Genomic DNA, 18,314 nt, shown 5'->3' with positions numbered 1-18,314 from the left:
AGCAAGCTCTTGTTTCTCCACAGAGACATTGAAAAAACATGATTATATACAGAAAACCCTGATTCCACAACAAAACCTGTTAGAACTAATATATGAATTCAGCAAAGTTGCACAATACAAAATTAACACACAAAAATCAGCTGCATTTTTAACAATGAACAATTCAAAAAGGAAATTATAAAAACAATTCCATTTATAATTGCATCAGAAAGAATAAAATTCTAAGGCATAAATTTAACTAAGGAGGAGAAAGGCATATATGTTGAAAACTACAAAATATTGCTGAAAGAAATGAAAGACTACATAAATAAATGGAAAGATAGCCCATGTTCATGGATTGGAAGGTTTAATATTATTAAAGTGACAAAACTACTCAAAGTGATCCAAAGATTCAATGCAATCCTATCAAAATCCCAACACGGTTTTTCATAGAAACAGAAAAACCCATCTTAAATTTCATATGGAATCTCAAGAGACTCTGAATAGTAAAAGCAATCTTGTAAAAGAAGAATGAAGTTGTAGAACTCACATTACTTAATTTCAAAACTTACTACAAAGCTACAGTAATTAAAGCATTTAATTAAAGCAAAAGGACATTCAGACCAATGGAATAGAACAGGGAGTCCAGAAATAAAGCTTTCCATAGATGACCAATTGATTTTTGACAAGGATGCCAAGATCATTCAATAAAGGAATGTGTAGTCTTTTAAACAAATGGTGGTGGGACAAATGGATAGCCACGTGCAAAAGAATGAAGTCAGACTTTTATCTCATACTATACACAAAGAATAACTAAAAATGGATCCAAAACCTGAATGTAAAAGCTAAAACTATAATACTCTTAGAAGAAAACATACGGGAAAATATTCACAACATTGGATTTAGCAATGATTTCTTGAACTGATACCAGAAGTAGAAGCAACAAAAGAAAACATAGATAAATTGAGCTCCATCAAAATAAAAACTTCTGTGCCTCAAAGGACACTATCAAGAGTGAAAAGACAACCCCAAAAATGGGAGAAAAATATTTGCTAGTCATATATCTGATAAGAGATTAACATCTAGAATATATAAAGAACTCCAACAACACAACAAGAAAATTACAAACAATCTAATTTAAAAAAATGGGTAAAAGAGATGAATAGACATTCCTCCAAAGAAGATATACAAATGGCCAATAAGCACATGAAAAGATGCACATCATTAGTCATTAGGGAAATGCAAGTCAAAAACCACAAAGCATAATACTTTGTGCCTATTAGGATAGCTAATAACAAGTGTTGGCAAGGATGTGGAAAAACTGGAACTCTTGTGCATTGCTGGGAGAAATGTCAAATGGCACAGTCACTGTGGAAAACAGTTTGACAATTCCTTTAGAAAGCTAAACATAATTTCCATATTACCCAGCAATTCAACTCACAGGTCTATACCTAAAAGAACTGAAGACAGGGATTCAAACAAATACCTGCAGGACAATGTTCATTGCAGCATTATTCACAACAGCTAAAAAGTGGAAACAACCCAGTGTCTATTGATAGATAAATGGATAAACAAAATGTATATATATATATCATGGGATACTATTCAGCCATAAAAAGGATGAAATTCTGACATGCTTTAACATCAATGAAGCTTGAAAACATTATGCTAAGTGAAATAAGACACAAAAGGACAAGTACTGTATGATTCCAAATTATATGAGGTACCTAGAACTGGAAAATTAAAAGAGAAAGAAAGCAAATTAGAGGTTACTAGGGGCTGGGTGGAGGGGTTAATGGAGAGTTATTGTTAATGGATACAGAGTTCCTTTTTTGGGAGAATAAAGTTCTGAGATTTCCAGTTTCCAGCCTGGCATGTAAAGAGATTAGAAGTTACCACTCTGTCCCAACAACAAGTAAAAAGCTAAACAACTGAAAAATCAACTACAGTACTCTTCTTAGATCAGAGAATTGAGGTCATAGGGAAAACTGCTGCCCCAAAATTGGACAGACAGGCATATATGAAGAATAACAACTTAACAGAGCAGAAACCTCTGTAGGAACCAGTGACAGAGTAGGAAAACCTGAACTGTAGCTGACAAACTGCCGGAGACTCAGTGTGAAGAATGAGAGAATGAAAACGCATCAGAACCACAGTCAGATATGGCAGGGATGTTGGAATTACAACTATGATTAATATGCTAAGGGAACTAATGGAAAAAGTAGTCAAAGTATGGATGGATGAACAGATGGATAATGTAAGCAGAGAGACGGACATTCTCAGAAAGAATCAAAAAGAAATGCTAGAGATTAAAAAAAATATGTAAGTGAAATGAAGAAAGCCTCTGATGGGCTCATTAGTAGACTGGACATGTCTGAGGAAAGAATCTCTGAGCTTGAGGATATAATAATAGAAACTTCTAATACTGAAAACCAAAGAGAAAAAAGACCGAAAAAAAACCCATAACAGAATATCCAAGAACTGTGGAACAACCACAAAAAGTGTAACATTTATGTATAGAAGGAGAAGAAAGAGAGGAAGAAACAGAAGAAATATTTGAAGCAATAAAGATTGAGAATTGCCCCAAATTAGTGTTAGACACCTAACAACAGATCCAGGAAGCTCAGAGAACACTAAGCAGGATAAATGGCCCCCAAATTACATCCAGTATATCACATGCAAACTTCAGAAAATCACAGATGAAAAAATCTTGAGAAAAGCCAGAGGGGGAAAAAACATTTTACCTATAGAGGAGCAAAGATAAGGATTACATCTGACTTCTCCTCAGAAATCACGCAAACAAGAAGAGAGTGGAGTGAAATATTTAAGTGCTGAGAGAAAACTCTACTAATCTAGAATTCTGTACCCTGTGAAATTATCCTTCAAAAGTAAAGAAGAATAAAGATATTCTCAGACAAACAAAGATTGAGGGAATTTGCTGCCAGTAGACCCGCCTTACAAGAAATGCCTTTCAGAGGGAAGGAAAACAATATAGGAAAGAAATTCAGATCTACATATAGAAAGGAAGAGCATCGGAGAATCAATAATTGAAGGCAAAATAAAACTTTATTTTTCTTATTCTTAATTAATCTAACACATAACAGTTTGTTCAAGATTATAAATGGCAACAATGTATTTGATAATGTATGCTTATGTATACACATGGTTATGTATAAGTGAAATAAATGATAGCAATGACACAAGGGATAGGAGGGAAGAATTGTGCTATTAATATGCTATTAATAATAGCATATTGTGCTATTATAAGGTACTTGCAGTGAACCAGTATAGTGTTATTTGAAAGTGGACTTAGATTAGTTGTAAATGTATAGTACAAACTCTAGGGCAAGAACTGGAAAAAAATTTAAAAAGAAAAAAATATAAATGATATGCTAAGAAAGGAGAGAAAATGGAATCGTAAAATGCTCAATTATAACCACAAATGGCAGAAAAAATGTAAAATAATCCAATTATATTAATGATCACTTTAAATGTCAATGGTTCAAATACACAGAGATTGTCAGAGCCGATCAAAAAAACAAGCCCCAACTGTGTGAGGCTTGAAACCAACTTTACAAGAAACCAACTTTAAATACAAAGATACATATAGATTAAAAGTAAAGGGATGGAGACAGATATACCATGATACCACTAATAAGAAAGTGGGAATAGCTATACTAATTCTAGAAAGAGCACACTTCAGAGCAAGGAAAGTTATCAGGGATAAAGAGTGGCATAATCTAATGATTAAGAGGTCAGTATTCCAAGAAGACATAACCAATCCTTAAGGTGTATATGCCTAACAACAGAGTGCCAAAATATGTGAGGCAAAAACTGATAGAACTGCAAGGAAAATAAAAGAATCCACTATTATATTTGGAGACTTTAATACCCCTCTCAGAAAAGAAGAGATCCAAGCAGGTAGAAAATTGGTAAGGATATAGTTGAACTCAACAGCTCCATCAATCAACTGAATATAACTGACATTCATAGACTATTTCATTCAACAATAGCAGATAACACATTCTTTCCAGACTCACATGGAACATTCACTAGATAGACTACATCTGGGCCATAAAATACACCTTAAAAAATTTTAAAAAATAGAAATCATATGATGTCTGCTCTCAGACCATGATGGAATTAAACTAGAAATCAATAACAAAAAGATAGCTGGTAAAGCCCAAAATACTTGGAAATTGAACAACACAGCTCTAAGTACCACATGGGTCAAAGAATTCTCATGAGAAAATAAAAAATATTTTGAACCAAGTGAAAATGAAAAAGTTCTGGAAATGGATACTTGTGATGGTTCTACAACACTGTAAATGTACTTTATACCAAAGAACTGTACATTTAAAAATGGTTAAAATGATAAATTTTGTTTTATATATATTTTTCCACAATAAAAATTTTTCTATACTTATAGATGAAATAAACTATTAGTGTTCAAGGTTTAATCCCTCAACATTCTCTAATAAATCCAGTACTTAAACATTTCACCATTTAAGGGTATAATTTTAATTAGAACTCAACCATTTAACAATTCTTAAATGGTGTTATCTCCAAAATTAATTTTGCTATGATAATGGATTGTTAAACATCCATTTCAGACTCTTCTTAAATAATTAAGGACAGACCTTTGTGACTGTTGTGAAGGAAATAAGAAACCTTACTTATTTGAGATATTTCTACAAAGGCTGCAGGAATAAAATTTCAAGTACCTTTTAACCATCAGGTTTAATATACTGAAGTAAAAATATCCTGATGTTTCTTTAAAAAAAAAATTTCAACAAAAAATGATACACTTTGTTCTGCTCTTATGTTTGCAATTGAAAATACTATTAATTTTAGACTCTTTTGAAAAGGAAAAGAGGGTTTCCTTTTGCTCCAGGGTTTAAAAGTTGTATCCATGAAGCCATGAAAATGAGGATCACTGCCAAGTCCTAATGTTTAAAATAATTTATCTTTTTGTACTATATTCATAATTGCCTCTAATTTGAGTATGGCTTATTTTCATACAAATTTAAAATGAGATGATGGAAGAAAGTGCTTAATTGAAGTTTTAACGAAGTTTTACTCCAATCCAACTCTTCACCATTTTCTTGTCAGTATTCATGTCTCATTCTGTACTTCTAAAAACTACATGCCAAGATATTCTATAGCAAATCTGTTACTAAATATACTTTCTTTCCTACACATCAATTACCTCCATCTTTACTAAACATTCAAATCTAATCAGCATCCATATATTAGTTGTTCTAACCATTACTCATTTAGTAGGCAATTTCCAACAGTATTCTAAAATGTAAACAAAAGGCATCAAGGGTACTGAATCAATCTTATAAAATATTTGAGAGGAATTCTGAAGTTCCTTTTCAAAAGAGTATAAGGATAACACTGTTTTCATAGGCTATTAATGAAGTATGAAGAGATTTGATATCAGGCAACATGATAACAGAGTACCAAGTAAAATGATCTATGATACTAAGTTGGTTACATTCAGTAGTAGTTTTGAGTAAACTGAGGAGTAGGAAGAAGAAGAGAAGATAAAGAAATGTTGGACAAGGTTTCACTTTAAAAAAATGTTTCTCCCTAAAAAAATTAAACATGGATTGAACACACACAGCTTTATTCTGAGGTATGTCTGTGTCACTAGAGTGATTTTTGAATGCTGGTGCCGGTTACAGCAAAATGGTGGTGTAGGTTTTAAAAGACATGGGCCATCAAAACCATTCCACTATATCTCCCATAAATATTCTAAGGCAGTAAAATCTATTTTAATGAATTAATGCTTATTTTATCTGCTATATTAGTTTTAGTTAAAATTTATGAGAGAGCACGTTATATTTTAAGTGATTTGTAATAATTTACATTTTAATTTTTTTCCTCTCCGTCAATCAATATAAACGTTATATCTCTCCGTGTGTGGGGTCTTGAATTATAATTTCACCAATCTGAACATTTACAGAAGTTTTTCAATTTGTCAGATGCCCATTTTCTTGAAGGCAAATGCTTTGTTAAGACTATAACTTTCAATCATATCATTAAGGAAAACAGAGTTTACTCTGCAACTGTTTCTGAAGACACTACTGGGTGAAGAAAGGAGTACTCAGAAATAGTTCTTGATCAATTAGATGACTTGCTTACATATTTTATGTATTACTAAGATTTTAACTCTGAGCACTTTTTTTCTTAGCACTTACTTTTTTGGTCAAAGAGTCATCAGAATCAGAAGGCATTCTTGTTGATACGTGAAATATTACTTCAACTGTAGAGGTAGCAAAATATGGTGTGGTCAATCCAGTGCTTTTATTTCTTTGTAGTCCTCCCATGAAACCGCAATGGTTTGTAAGATTTACCTAGAAGCAATGAAAAGACACATAATATTAATTAACTAAACAAAACTAAAAACCTCACTATGGAAAAAGACTCAAATTTCTCACTTTGCAAAAACGTGAGGAATGAAGTCTTCTGCATGTTATCAACTATGGCTTGACCCAGAATTATTAGTTAGAACTATTCAAGTCACACTGGTAGATTTTCTTAAGTATTTGAGGGTCCCTAATTAGTAGGAACTAATTAGCAAAGAAATCAATCGCTGTGCACTATGCATCTCTTGTTAGGCTACGAGGTGCTAAATGGTAAGGGCTGTGTGGGACGCCGAGGGCAGAGAGTAAAAACCAAGTGGCAAAAATCAAGACTGGAAATGATTTGAGGTTAAGTTAAAACAGTAATGTCACTTTGATAAAACGATTAATTGTGTCATATTTACTCACTGAAATTGGCTTCCTAATTATTAGTACCTATCATAGCCCAGAACAAAAATACAAAAATGTAGAACTTAACTACACTTCAAATGCATTAAAAAAATACAAATTAATCTGTGCAAAGTCTTTTAAATCTCCTTTTTTCCTGATTATAAATATATTTACTATCAGGATTGTTGCACTGGACGATATCCCCTGGACTTGTGTGATGCAAAGAAGCCAGCAACTTGTGTTCATTGTAGAAAATCAAAGAAATATTGTAAAGAAAAAACAAAACTTAAACACTGCTTGTATTTATCCATTCAGAGAAACCAGTTATGCACCTGCTTGTAAAAAACAAAATATAAATATGTGAAAAAGTGGAAACCTATAAAAGCAAATTTCTGCACTGTGTGAACTGAACACATCTCAACTATCAATATCAGTTACTAATGGCTGAATGTATGAATAACAAGTTAGTTTTTATGCCATTACTACAAGATTTCCTCAATCATTTACATTTTAAATTTATTTTTTAACTCAGTAATACATTCATACAATTAAAAGTTCAAAAGATACAGCAAAATTTTTCCTTCCATATCTCTCATCTCTAGCTACTCAGTTCCACTCCAAGAAAGCAATTTAAGTATGCCGGCAAAAATGTTCTCTATATACAATTAAATTTTTAAAGGTATGTATGCACATATACACATGTATGTACACATGTGCACACACAACACAGATACACAATGTTCTGCACCTTGCTTTTTTGCATTTAAAATACCTTGAAAAATACTTTTTATTTACTAAGTAAAGAGCCTTCTCATTTTTTTTTCATGGCTTCACCTAAGTCCCTTTTCTTGATGTACAATAATTTAACTAGCGCTCTACTTGACGGATATTTAGGCTTTCCCAATCTTTTGCTATTACAGTCAATGCTACAGTGAATAACACTGAACACATGTCATGCTGCATTTGTGAAAGTAGATCTGTAGGACAGATAGTCAAAAGTAGAAATGTAAGTCAAAGGGCATGTGCACATCTAATTTTGAAACTGACTACCAAATTGCTCTCCATAGATGGTACCAACAGTGCATGAGAGTGCCTGTTTCCCTCATATGCTCTCAAATAGATTAACAAACTTTATGACCTTTGCTAATCTGTTAGGTTAAAAAATGGTATCTTAGTGTACATTTTTGTTCTGTTTTGTTTTAGTGAGAAAGTTATTTACTTTCAGGTCAATTCTCTGATTATGTAAAGGAGAAAGTCTCAGTTTAGCGCTCCTTCGCTATAAATAATTCTGTAACACTTGCAGATCTCTATTTTTTAATTAAATGTTTTACCTGGAGGTAATTATAGATTTACACAAAGTTTTAAGAAATAATAAGGAGATTCTATGTACCCTTTACCCAGACTCCCCAATGCAATCATATTATAACCAGGATACTGATATTGACATGATTCAGAGACAACATTTTCATCACCACAAGGATTCCGTGTTGCCCTGTTACATGAGCAACACTCACTTCCGTCCTACCCTACCCTCCTTTTTAACCCCTGGCAATCACTAACCTGTTCTTTACTACTAAAACTGTCATTCCAAGAAAGTTATATAAGTGGAATTATTTGGCATGTAACCTTTCCAAGCATTTGTGGAGATTTTGCCATTATCTTTCTGTTCATGATTTCAAGTTTGGTCCTACTGTATATGGAGAAAACACTGTATGATTTAAATGCTTTTAAACTTGCTGAAGTTTGTTTTAATGGCCCATATATGGCCTATCTTGGTGTATGTTCCATGGGCACTTGAAAATAATATGTATTATGGAATTGGTGGGTGGAGTGTTCTATAAATGGCAATTAGATCCTGTTGGTTGGTGGTGGTGTTGAGTCCTTCTATATACTTGCTGATTTTCTGTCTACTTCTCTCAGTTGTTGAGAGAGGGATGAAATCTCCATTTATAATTGTGAATTTGTCTATTTCTTCTTTCAGTTCTATCAGCTTTGCTTCAGATATGTTGCAGTTCTGTTGTTTGCTGCACACACATTTAGGATTGTTAAGTCTTCTTAGTGGACTGACCCTTTTATCACTGTTATATAATGTCCCCTCATCTCTGGTAGTTTTCTTTGCTCTGAAGCCTACCTTATCTAATATTAATTCAGCCACTCTGGCGTTCCTTTGATTAAGGTTTGCACAATGTAATTTTTTCTATCCATTTACTTTCTACCAGCCTATATTGTTATATTTGAAGTGAGTTTCTTTTACAAAGCATATAGGTGAGTCACGTTTAGTTATTATTATTTTTTGCGGTACGTGGGCCTGTCCCTGCTGTGGCCTCTCCCGTTGCGGAGCACAGGCTCCAGACGCGCAGGCTCAGTGGCCATGGCTCACGGGCCTAGCCGCTCCGCGGCATGTGGGATCTTCCCAGACCAGGGCACAAACCCATGTCCCCCGCCTCGGCAGGCAGACTCTCAACCACTGCGCCACCAGGGAAGCCCTGAGTCACGTTTTTTAATCCACTCTGCCAATTTATTTATATTTTTTTATAATTATTTATTTATTTATTTATGGCTATGTTGGGTCTTCATTGCTGCATGTGGGCTTTCTCTAGTTGCGGCGAGCGGGGGCTACTCTTCGTGGTGGTACGTGGGCTTCTCATTGCGGTGGCTTCTCTTGTTGTGGAGCACGGGCTCTAGGTGCATGGGCTTCGGTAGTTGTGGCTCGCGGGCTCCAGAGCACAGGCTCAGTAGTTGTGGCGCACGGGCTTAGTTGCTCCGTGGCAATGTGGGATCTTCCCGGCCCAGGGCTTGAACCTGTGTCCCCTGCATTGGCAGGCGGATTCTTAACCACTGCACCACCAGGGAAGCCCCACTCTGCCAATTTTTAATTGGTATATTTACATCATTCATATTTCCTGTAATGACTAATACGTTAGAGCTTAAGCTCACCATTTTATTTTTTGTTTTCTGTTTATTTTCTGTTTTATTTTTCTTGCCCCCTATGGATTACTTGAACATATTCTAGAATTCCATTTTTATTTATCATTTTTAGAGTGTACTTTTGTTATATTTTTTTACTGGTTGTTCTTGGTATTATACTATATGTACGTACCTTATCACAGTCTACTGATGTTGTCATTTTACCAGTTTGAGTGAAATATAGAAACCCTACCTCACTTTATGTCCTTTTACCCTCCCTTGTTTGTAATATAATGTAATATAATGAATATTTTCATGGCATTACATTTATTTATTTATTTATTTTGCAGCAGGCGGGATCTTAGTTCCCTGACCAAGGATCGAACCCGTGCCCCCAGTATTGGGAGCGTGGAGTCTTAACCACTGGACTGCCAGGGAAGTCCCTGTCATTACATTTAGAAACACATCAGGTAGTAAAATAATTTTTGCATCAACCATCAAATATAATTAAGAAAACTCAAGAGAAGTAAATTTAGTGTATTTACCCATATTTTTTCTTGCCATGCTCTTTCTTCCTGATGTTCCAAAGTTCCTTCTATCATCTCATTTCTGTTAACAGAACTTCTGTCAGTGGTTCTATTAGGGCAGGTCTGCTGGCAACAAATTCTCTAAGTTTTCCTTCATCTGAGAATGTTGTGCTTCATTCCTTAGCTAACTATAGGATTCTGGGTTGACAGTTTTTTTCTTTTAACATTCGAAAAATATTACCTCCTCTGGCCACCACAGTTTCTGATGAGAAATTCACTATCATTCTAATTGTACCCATATAGATAGGTACAAGTTTCCTCTGGATACTTTCGAAATTTTTTTGCCTTCAGTTTTCAGAAGTTTAATTATGATGTGTCTTAGTATGGATCTCCTTCCATATATCCTATTTGGTTTTCACCAGGTTCTTCAATCTGTAGCTTTATTAGCTTTATTTTTCTTGCCAAATTTGGGAAGTTTTCAACATTATCTCTCAAAGTAGTTTTCAGACCCAACCTCTTTCTCCTCGCCTTCTGGGACTCACAATAACAGGAGTGTTAGATTTTTTGTCATAGCCCCACAGGTCTGTTCATTGCTCTGTTCACCGTCTTTATGTCTATTCTCTCTCTGCTGTTCAGATTAACTTTTACTGTTCTATGCTCCAATTTACTAATTCTTTCTGTACCCTCATCTCCACCTGACTCTGTTGCTGGGCCAATCTACTGAGTTTTTTATTTCAGTTATTATATTTTCAATTCTAAAATTTCCATTTAGTTCTTTGTATCTTGTATTTCTTTGCACAGACTTTCTATTTTTCATTTGTTTCAACTGTGTTCCTAATTGCTTGTTGAAGCATTTCTAATACAGTCACTTTAAAATCTTTGTCATCTTGGTGTTGGCATCTATTGCCTTCTTTTCATTCAGTTTGAGACCTTCCTGGTTTTTGGTATGATTTTTGGTTGAAGCCTGGACATTTCAATATTATGAGACCATGAATCTTATTTAAACCTTCTGTTTTAGTTGGCTGTTTTGCAACACAGCTCCAGAGAAGCGGGGGCTTTCAGCCTCATTATGGCCAGGTGGAGGTGGTCTCATTATCACTGGGTGACGGTGAAAGGCCTAATTCTCCACTAGACCTCCTCTGACTCCAGTGTAGAGGGGGAGAGGCACCTCATTATGCCTGGGTGGGGCCGAAATTCCAGGTTCCTCATGTAGTCTCCACTGACACTGTGGTGTTAGACATGGATGGGGGACTTGTTACCAGTTGGCAGAGATGAAACTCTTAGCTTTCTATTTGGTCTTCTCTGATACTATCTTACTCCAGGGTGATGTTCGGGATGCCTCATTATAGTCATTTATTTATTGACTGATTGACTGATTTTTGGCTGCGTTGGGTCTTCACTGCTGCACGTGGGCTTTCTCTAGTTGCGGTGAGTGGGCTTCTCATTGCAGTGGCTTCTCTTGTTGTGGAGCATGGGCTCTAGGCACGTGGGCTTCAGTAGCTGTGGCACGTGGGCTCAGTAGCTGTGGCTCACAGGCTCTAGAGCGCAGGCTCAGTAGTTGTGTTGCACAGGCTTAGTTGCTCCGCGGCATGTGGGATCTTCCCAAACCAGGGCTTGAACCCGTGTCCCCTGCACTGGCAGATGGATTCTTAACCACTGTGCTACCAGGGAATTCCCCTCATTATAGTCTTGTAAGGGTAGAAGTCTAGGCTTCCTAACCCACTTTTGTTGTCAGGGGTGGGGATGAGGGTCACGGTATTTTCTGTGGTGTTTGGTTGGCGTAGAGCAGTTACTGTTTAAATGTTTTCTGTCTTTCCAGGTTGCTCCTTTCCTGATCCTTTGGTTAGAAAGAGTAGGCTTTTGTTGGGTTTTTTTTTGTCCTGGGCTTGTTGATATTTCTAGGTTGCTGGCTTCTTCAACTCCAAGTCCAAGATATATGAGGCAAAAAGAAAACCTGAGAACTCACCATCATGTCATTCCTTGGTCCTGAAGTCCTGTTGGTCTATCTTCTTTTCTCCAACAAACCCGTGTCCCCTGCATTGGCAGGCAGATTCTCAACAACTGCGCCACCAGGGAAGCCCTTACCTGACTTTTTGATTCTAGCCAACCTAATGGGTGTGAAGTGGTATCTCACTGTGATTTTGATTTCCATTTCTCTGATAATGATGTCAGACATTTTTTCATGTACTTACTGATCATCTGTATATCTTCTTTGGAAAAATGTTTATTCCGATCCTTTAGCCATTTTTAAATTGGGTTGCCTTCTAATTATTGTTTTGGTGAGTTCTTTGTATATTTTAGATACAAGTCCCTTATCACATATATGACTTGCAATTATTTTCTCCAATTCTGTGGGTTATCTTTTCACTTTGTTAATGGTGCCCTTTGATGCACAAAAGTTTAAATTTTGATGAAGTCCAATTTAGTTATTTTCCTTTGTTGCTCATGTTTTAGTGTCATATCTAAGAATACCTTTTATTTGTTAGTTGTGTCTCAATAAAGCTGGAAAAAAAGAATCCACTGCCAAATTCAAGGTCATAAAGATTTACCCCTATATCGTCTTCTAAGAATTTTACAGTTTTAGCTCTTACATTTAGGTCTTTGATGATCCATTTTGAGTTAATTTTTGTACACAGTGTAAGATTCCAACTTCATTCTTTTGCTTGCAGCTATCCAGCTACTCCAACACCATCTGTTGAAAGGACTTTCTCCACTGGATGGTCTTGGCACCCTTGTTGAAAATCAGCTGACAACAGATGTGTGGGTTTATTTCTGGAATCTCAATTCTATTTCATTAATTGATATATGTATCCTTAGTGCAAGTAACTCGCTGTTTGATTAGAGCTGCTTTGTACTAAGTTTTGAAATCAGGAAATGTGAGTACTCCTAATTTGTTCTTTTTCAAATGTCCGTTGCTTTTACTAATACTTTTCTAGTTTGTTTTTTTAACAGGACATATATTTATAACATTTCTTTACACTTTCCAAACCACTTTCACATACATAATCTCAAATGAACTGCATATTACATATCTGTTGGGTAAAAAAGCACACTGCTTTTGACAAATAAGCAAAAGGCCAAGAGAACTAAAGTAACTCAGTGAAATAGCAGGTTAGATCAGCTATAAAAATATATATTGAATGCTAAAGGTTTATGCATTGGACACTGTGCAAGGACTGGGATTTAAAAAGAAAAAGCAGGAAGATGAAAGAGCCTGCCCTCTAGGAACTTACAGTCTAGTGCAGTGGTCTTCAATAATTTTGCTCATGTACCCTCTACAAGAATATTGAGAAACTATGTATTAAATTGACAACTACGATGAAAATTGTCATCATAAGTTTAAGCTGTTAGAAAAGATACAATTTCCAGTATACTGTATGTTATATCTATATACTTTAAATATATTTTCATCAAAATCTTAGAGCACAAATTTGGCTGATACAATATATATAAAATGTCTGCTATTAATGACAAATCAATCAGCCACATCAAATTCACTTTCTGTTAGAACATGTCTGACTCATAATTTTACAATTTAAATAAACATACTAATACAAATCTCTATGACAAACACCTCACTTCTGAATTATAATTCTAAGATAGACAGATTTGTTCAGGAACTTCAACATGAGTTGGTTGCCGGGTTGTTGGTTGCTGGGATGACAAAAAATACAGCACCTTTCAATACTTCCTGCTTTGCCATTAGAGACACTCTCTCTCAGGAACATGCCCTCTTGAATGAACTGTCCCTTTTTTGGTGCCAAACCTTCCAGGGCAATGCAGGATTCAGGTGAGTAATAGGTATGCCTTACTTTTACAAAGATGAAGAACAGAAAAGGAGAGGTAAGAGACTGTAGAAGGGTTCTCCGGAATTACTTGTAGTAAAGTTGAGGATCTAGAAACTTATCTCCTCAAAACTAACCTAGCCAACATGCCCCCTAGAATCCTTGGGATAGCCCTAGGATATTCATATCTTCATTTGAAGATCACTAGTCCAGCGGTCACAACTGTGAGGAAAATCCAGATCTTTTAAGTCTAGGAGTTTAGCACACTCTGACAATACAGTGAATGATAAAACAGTCAAAAACCTTCCTAAGTCCCAACTGCTGCCGTCTTTGTAGATGAGATATAGGGCAGAAACAATATCAAACCCATTGTTATGTTCTTGAGTCTCCTAAAATAATGCTTCTAAAATAAGCTAGAAAGAAAACGAAAACCATTGCTTTCAAATAGAAATAAAATGATATTTGTATAATTTAAAAGCAATACCTCCCAACCAAGACCAGCTACAAAATCTTCATATGCTTGACTTCCTCCTGTATTGGTGAGAATGGAATGTTTGTCTTCTTGTCCTTCAGCAACATAAAATACTGCAATCTTGTGTGTCTCTCGGCTATAAAACAAAAGATTTCACCGTTCACTTAATCATTAATTTATCTGTTCATTCATCCAATAATTAACTTCTAAATACGTGGCAATAAAAAGATGAAAATGAATTAAACCTTATAATCTACTAAGGGAGACAAGTAATTATAACTAAAAAATTATAAAAGTTACAAAATTGCGCTCAGAACAGAAGAAAAGGATGATTACTTCTGACTGAGAAACAGAGAGAAACTTAAAGGAGAAGGTAATTTTAAGCTGGGTGAAGGTAAGTAAGATTTGACAAATGAAGGAGAGAAAGTATCAGGAAAGACACACAGGTGTGAATGCACAAAGCATCTGAAGAGCTGCCTGTTGTGCAATGTGGCTGAATCCCAGAGTTAAAGGGACTGTGTTTTAGAAATAAAATTAAGTAGGAGTACAGAGATGAGTGAGAAATGATCCATTTCTCCAAAGTACTTATAAGAAATGTATACACAAATATTATAAAACTGTATGGAGTAACTGACAAGTTCTTAGATATTTTAGTTTTAGTTCTCCCTAAAATTAAAAATGCTCATAAAAGCAAATTTCTTGTATGAAATTTGGCTTTCCAAGCTAACTAGAAAATAAACAATAACCCAAGCAAACAACAACCGCCAACATACTTTTGATTCAAAGACACAAAGTAGAAAGTAAAAGAAACAGAAGAAGATGCTACGCAAACAGTAACCAAGAGGGCCAGCATAGCTATACTAACATTAAACTTTTACATAAAAATGTTATAGGGAGTTCACAGAGAGACATCCTGGGGTGGAGTGGGGGATTGGTTTGGGTGGGTGGGGTTCCTTTTACCTTTTTCCTTTCTGTGTATGTCATTAATCTGACAATTCTCCCTCCTCCCCACTGGCCTGTCCCCATTCCTTGTATTTGTACGGTTCAAGCAATAAAGACACTCATTTCAGGAATAAAAAAGTTATAAAAGATAAAGATATATTTCATAATGTTAAAGGTCCTTATAACAGGAAGATATGAAAATTAAAAACATATGCACCCAACAACAGAGCTTCAAAATACATGAAGCAAAATCAGACAGAACTGAAGGCAGAAATAGCTATTTCTATAATCATAGTTGGAGACTTCAATACCTCACTTTCAATAATGGACAAACAACTAAAAGAATATCAACATGGAAACAGAAGACTTGAATAATAGTATAAAATACCTAAAGAACACTCCACCCAACAGTAGCAGAAAAACACATTCTCCTCAAGCAAACCTGGAATATCTTTCAGGATAGACCATATGGTAGGCCACAGAACAAGCCTCAATACATTTGAAATAACTGAAACCATGCAAAGTATGTTTTCTAATCATAATAGAATAAAATTAGAAATCAATAAAAGAAAATTTACAAATATGTAGAAATGAAAAGATATACTCCTAAATAAGTGATGAGTCAAAGAATAAATCTCAAGGGAAATTAGAAAAAAAATCCTTAGAGATGAATGAAAATGAAAATATAATACAACAAAACTGAGGGCATGCACGTAAAGCAGGGCTCATTGGTAAATTTATGCACATAAATGCCTATATTAAAAAAAAGAAAAAGATCTCACATCAAAAACTAAACCTTCCACCTTAAGAAACTAGAAAAAGAAGAACAACTAAACTCAAAGCAAGCAGAAAGAGGACAATAATAAAGACTAGTGTGGAAATAAATGAAACAGAACAGAAAAACAAGAGAAAAATTTTAAATTGGTTCTTTGAGATGTTAAACAAAATCAATCTATAGCCAGAATGAGCAAGAAAAAAAAGACTCAATTTACTAAAATCAGGAGTGAAAGGAGAGACATCACTACATACCTTATAGAAACAAAAAGTATTATTAAGGAATACTATCAACAATTGTATGCCCAAAATCAGATAGTTAGATTAAATGGACAAATTCTTAGAAAGACACAAATTATTAAAACCAACTCAAGGGAAAATAGGATATCAGAATAGTTCAATAACTAGAGAAACTGAAATAGTATTCTGATTGAAAAGGAAGTAGTAAAACTACTTCCACTTGCAGATGAGATGACTCTGTGTATAAAAATCCTAAGGAATCCACTAAAAAGCTATTAGAGCTAATAAATGACTTCAGAAAGGATTCAGGATATAATATCAACATACGAAAATCAACTATATTTTTATAAACTAACATGAACAATCCAAAAACAAAATTACGAAAGCTATTTCTTTTATAATAGCATCAAAAATAATAAAAATACTTAGGTATATATTTAACAAAAGTACACAACTGATACTCTGAAAGCTACATTGTTGAAAAAAATTAAAGATCTTAAAAAAAATACCACATTCATAGACTGAAAAACTTAATATTTTTAAGATAATATTTCCTAAATTGATCTACAAATTTAATGCAAGTGCTATCAAAGTCCCAGCTCCCTTTTTTTGTAGAAATTGATAAGCTGATCCTAAAATTCACAGGAAAATGCAAAAAATCCCAAATAGCCAAAATAATTTTGAAAAAGAAGAACAAAGTCAGAGGACTCATAATTCCCAATTTTAAAACCTACTACAAAACTACAGCACTCAATGGACTGTGGTACTACCACAGCAGAAACATATAGCTCTATATGGAATAGAATCTTGGGTCCTGAAATAAACCTTTATGTTTATCATCAATTGCTTTTTGCAACGGTACCAAGCCAATTCAATGGGGGAAAAAATAGTGTTTTCAGCAAACGGTGTTGAGGGAACTGGATATCTACAATGCAGTTGTAGATATCCAATGAAGTTGGATTCTTACCTCATACCATATACAGAAATTAAATTTAAAAGCATCATAGACCTAAAAATAAGGTCTAAAACTATGAAAGTCTCATAAAGAAGTTTACACAACTATAAAATGTCCGTGTAAAAGCTCCATGAATGTTCACAGTAGCATTATTCATAACAGCCGGAAAGTGAAACTAATGCAAATGTCCATCAAGAGATGAATAGATAAACAAAATATAGGATATTCACACAATGGAATATTATTCAGGAATAAGAAGAAATGAAGTGTTGACACATGCTGCAACATGGATGGATTTTGAAAACACTGTGCTAAGAAGCCTGCCACAAAAGACCACATATGTTTGATTGCTATTACATGAAATATCCAGAATAGGCAAATCTATAGAGACAGAAAGTAGATTAGCGTTGTCCAGAGATGGGGAGTAGGGGGTGATGTTTGGGGGTAATAGAGAGTGACTGGTAATGGGTATGAGGTTTCTTTTTGAAGGAAATATTCTAAAATTAGATTGCTGTGATAGTTGTCTGTGAATATACTAAAAACATGTACACTTTAAATGAGTGAATCTTATGGTATGTGAATTACATCTCAATAAAGCTGTTAGAATTTAAGTTGGAAGTATGACCTACTATGTGTAAATTCTGATCCTGGCAGAAAGGGGACCTCTCAGTGTTCTCAATTTCCTAGGTAAAGGGCTATCAGCTAGAACTCATAAATCACAATTTATAAAATTGAGAAGAGTTGCATAGAAATGTTCACCTAATACTATATAAATCAAAAAGAGAAATACATCAGCCATATAGGAAAAATTAGAAAATAAATCTTTAAAATGCAAAAGTAAAAATGAAATCACCTTTATATTATCTGTCCTTTTTAAAATTTGAAAAAGCAGAGTTTAGCTGCTCTTTTATGTCAAATTTTAATTTTTCAGCATTCCTTCTTATTTTTCTACTTACTAACTACTTCTAAATG

The 18,314-nt window shown here is 34.6% G+C and overlaps 1 protein-coding gene across 8 annotated transcripts in view; it reads right to left on the bottom strand.

Annotated features, from left to right (window-relative positions):
• Nucleotides 1–18,314, bottom strand: part of RALGAPA1 (Ral GTPase activating protein catalytic subunit alpha 1) — a 221,005-nt gene that overhangs the window by 36,673 nt on the left and 166,018 nt on the right. For all 8 annotated transcript variants that reach the window (XR_010943440.1, XM_067737483.1, XM_067737461.1 and 5 more), the window contains 2 exons: nucleotides 14,444–14,567; nucleotides 6,186–6,341 (listed from right to left, as the gene is read on the bottom strand). Coding sequence is in view for 7 of the 8 variants with exons in the window: in XM_067737483.1 (XP_067593584.1) it covers nucleotides 6,186–6,341; nucleotides 14,444–14,567 (280 nt within the window). In the remaining variant the exon portion in view is untranslated. The remainder of the gene's footprint in view (nucleotides 1–6,185; nucleotides 6,342–14,443; nucleotides 14,568–18,314) is intronic.

This window comes from Pseudorca crassidens, chromosome 1 (genome assembly GCF_039906515.1).
Source record: "Pseudorca crassidens isolate mPseCra1 chromosome 1, mPseCra1.hap1, whole genome shotgun sequence".
In the NCBI taxonomy this organism is placed as follows: Eukaryota; Metazoa; Chordata; class Mammalia; order Artiodactyla; family Delphinidae; genus Pseudorca; species Pseudorca crassidens.
Note: the sequence above shows the minus strand (reverse complement) of the source record. Positions and strands in the feature narration are given on the sequence as shown.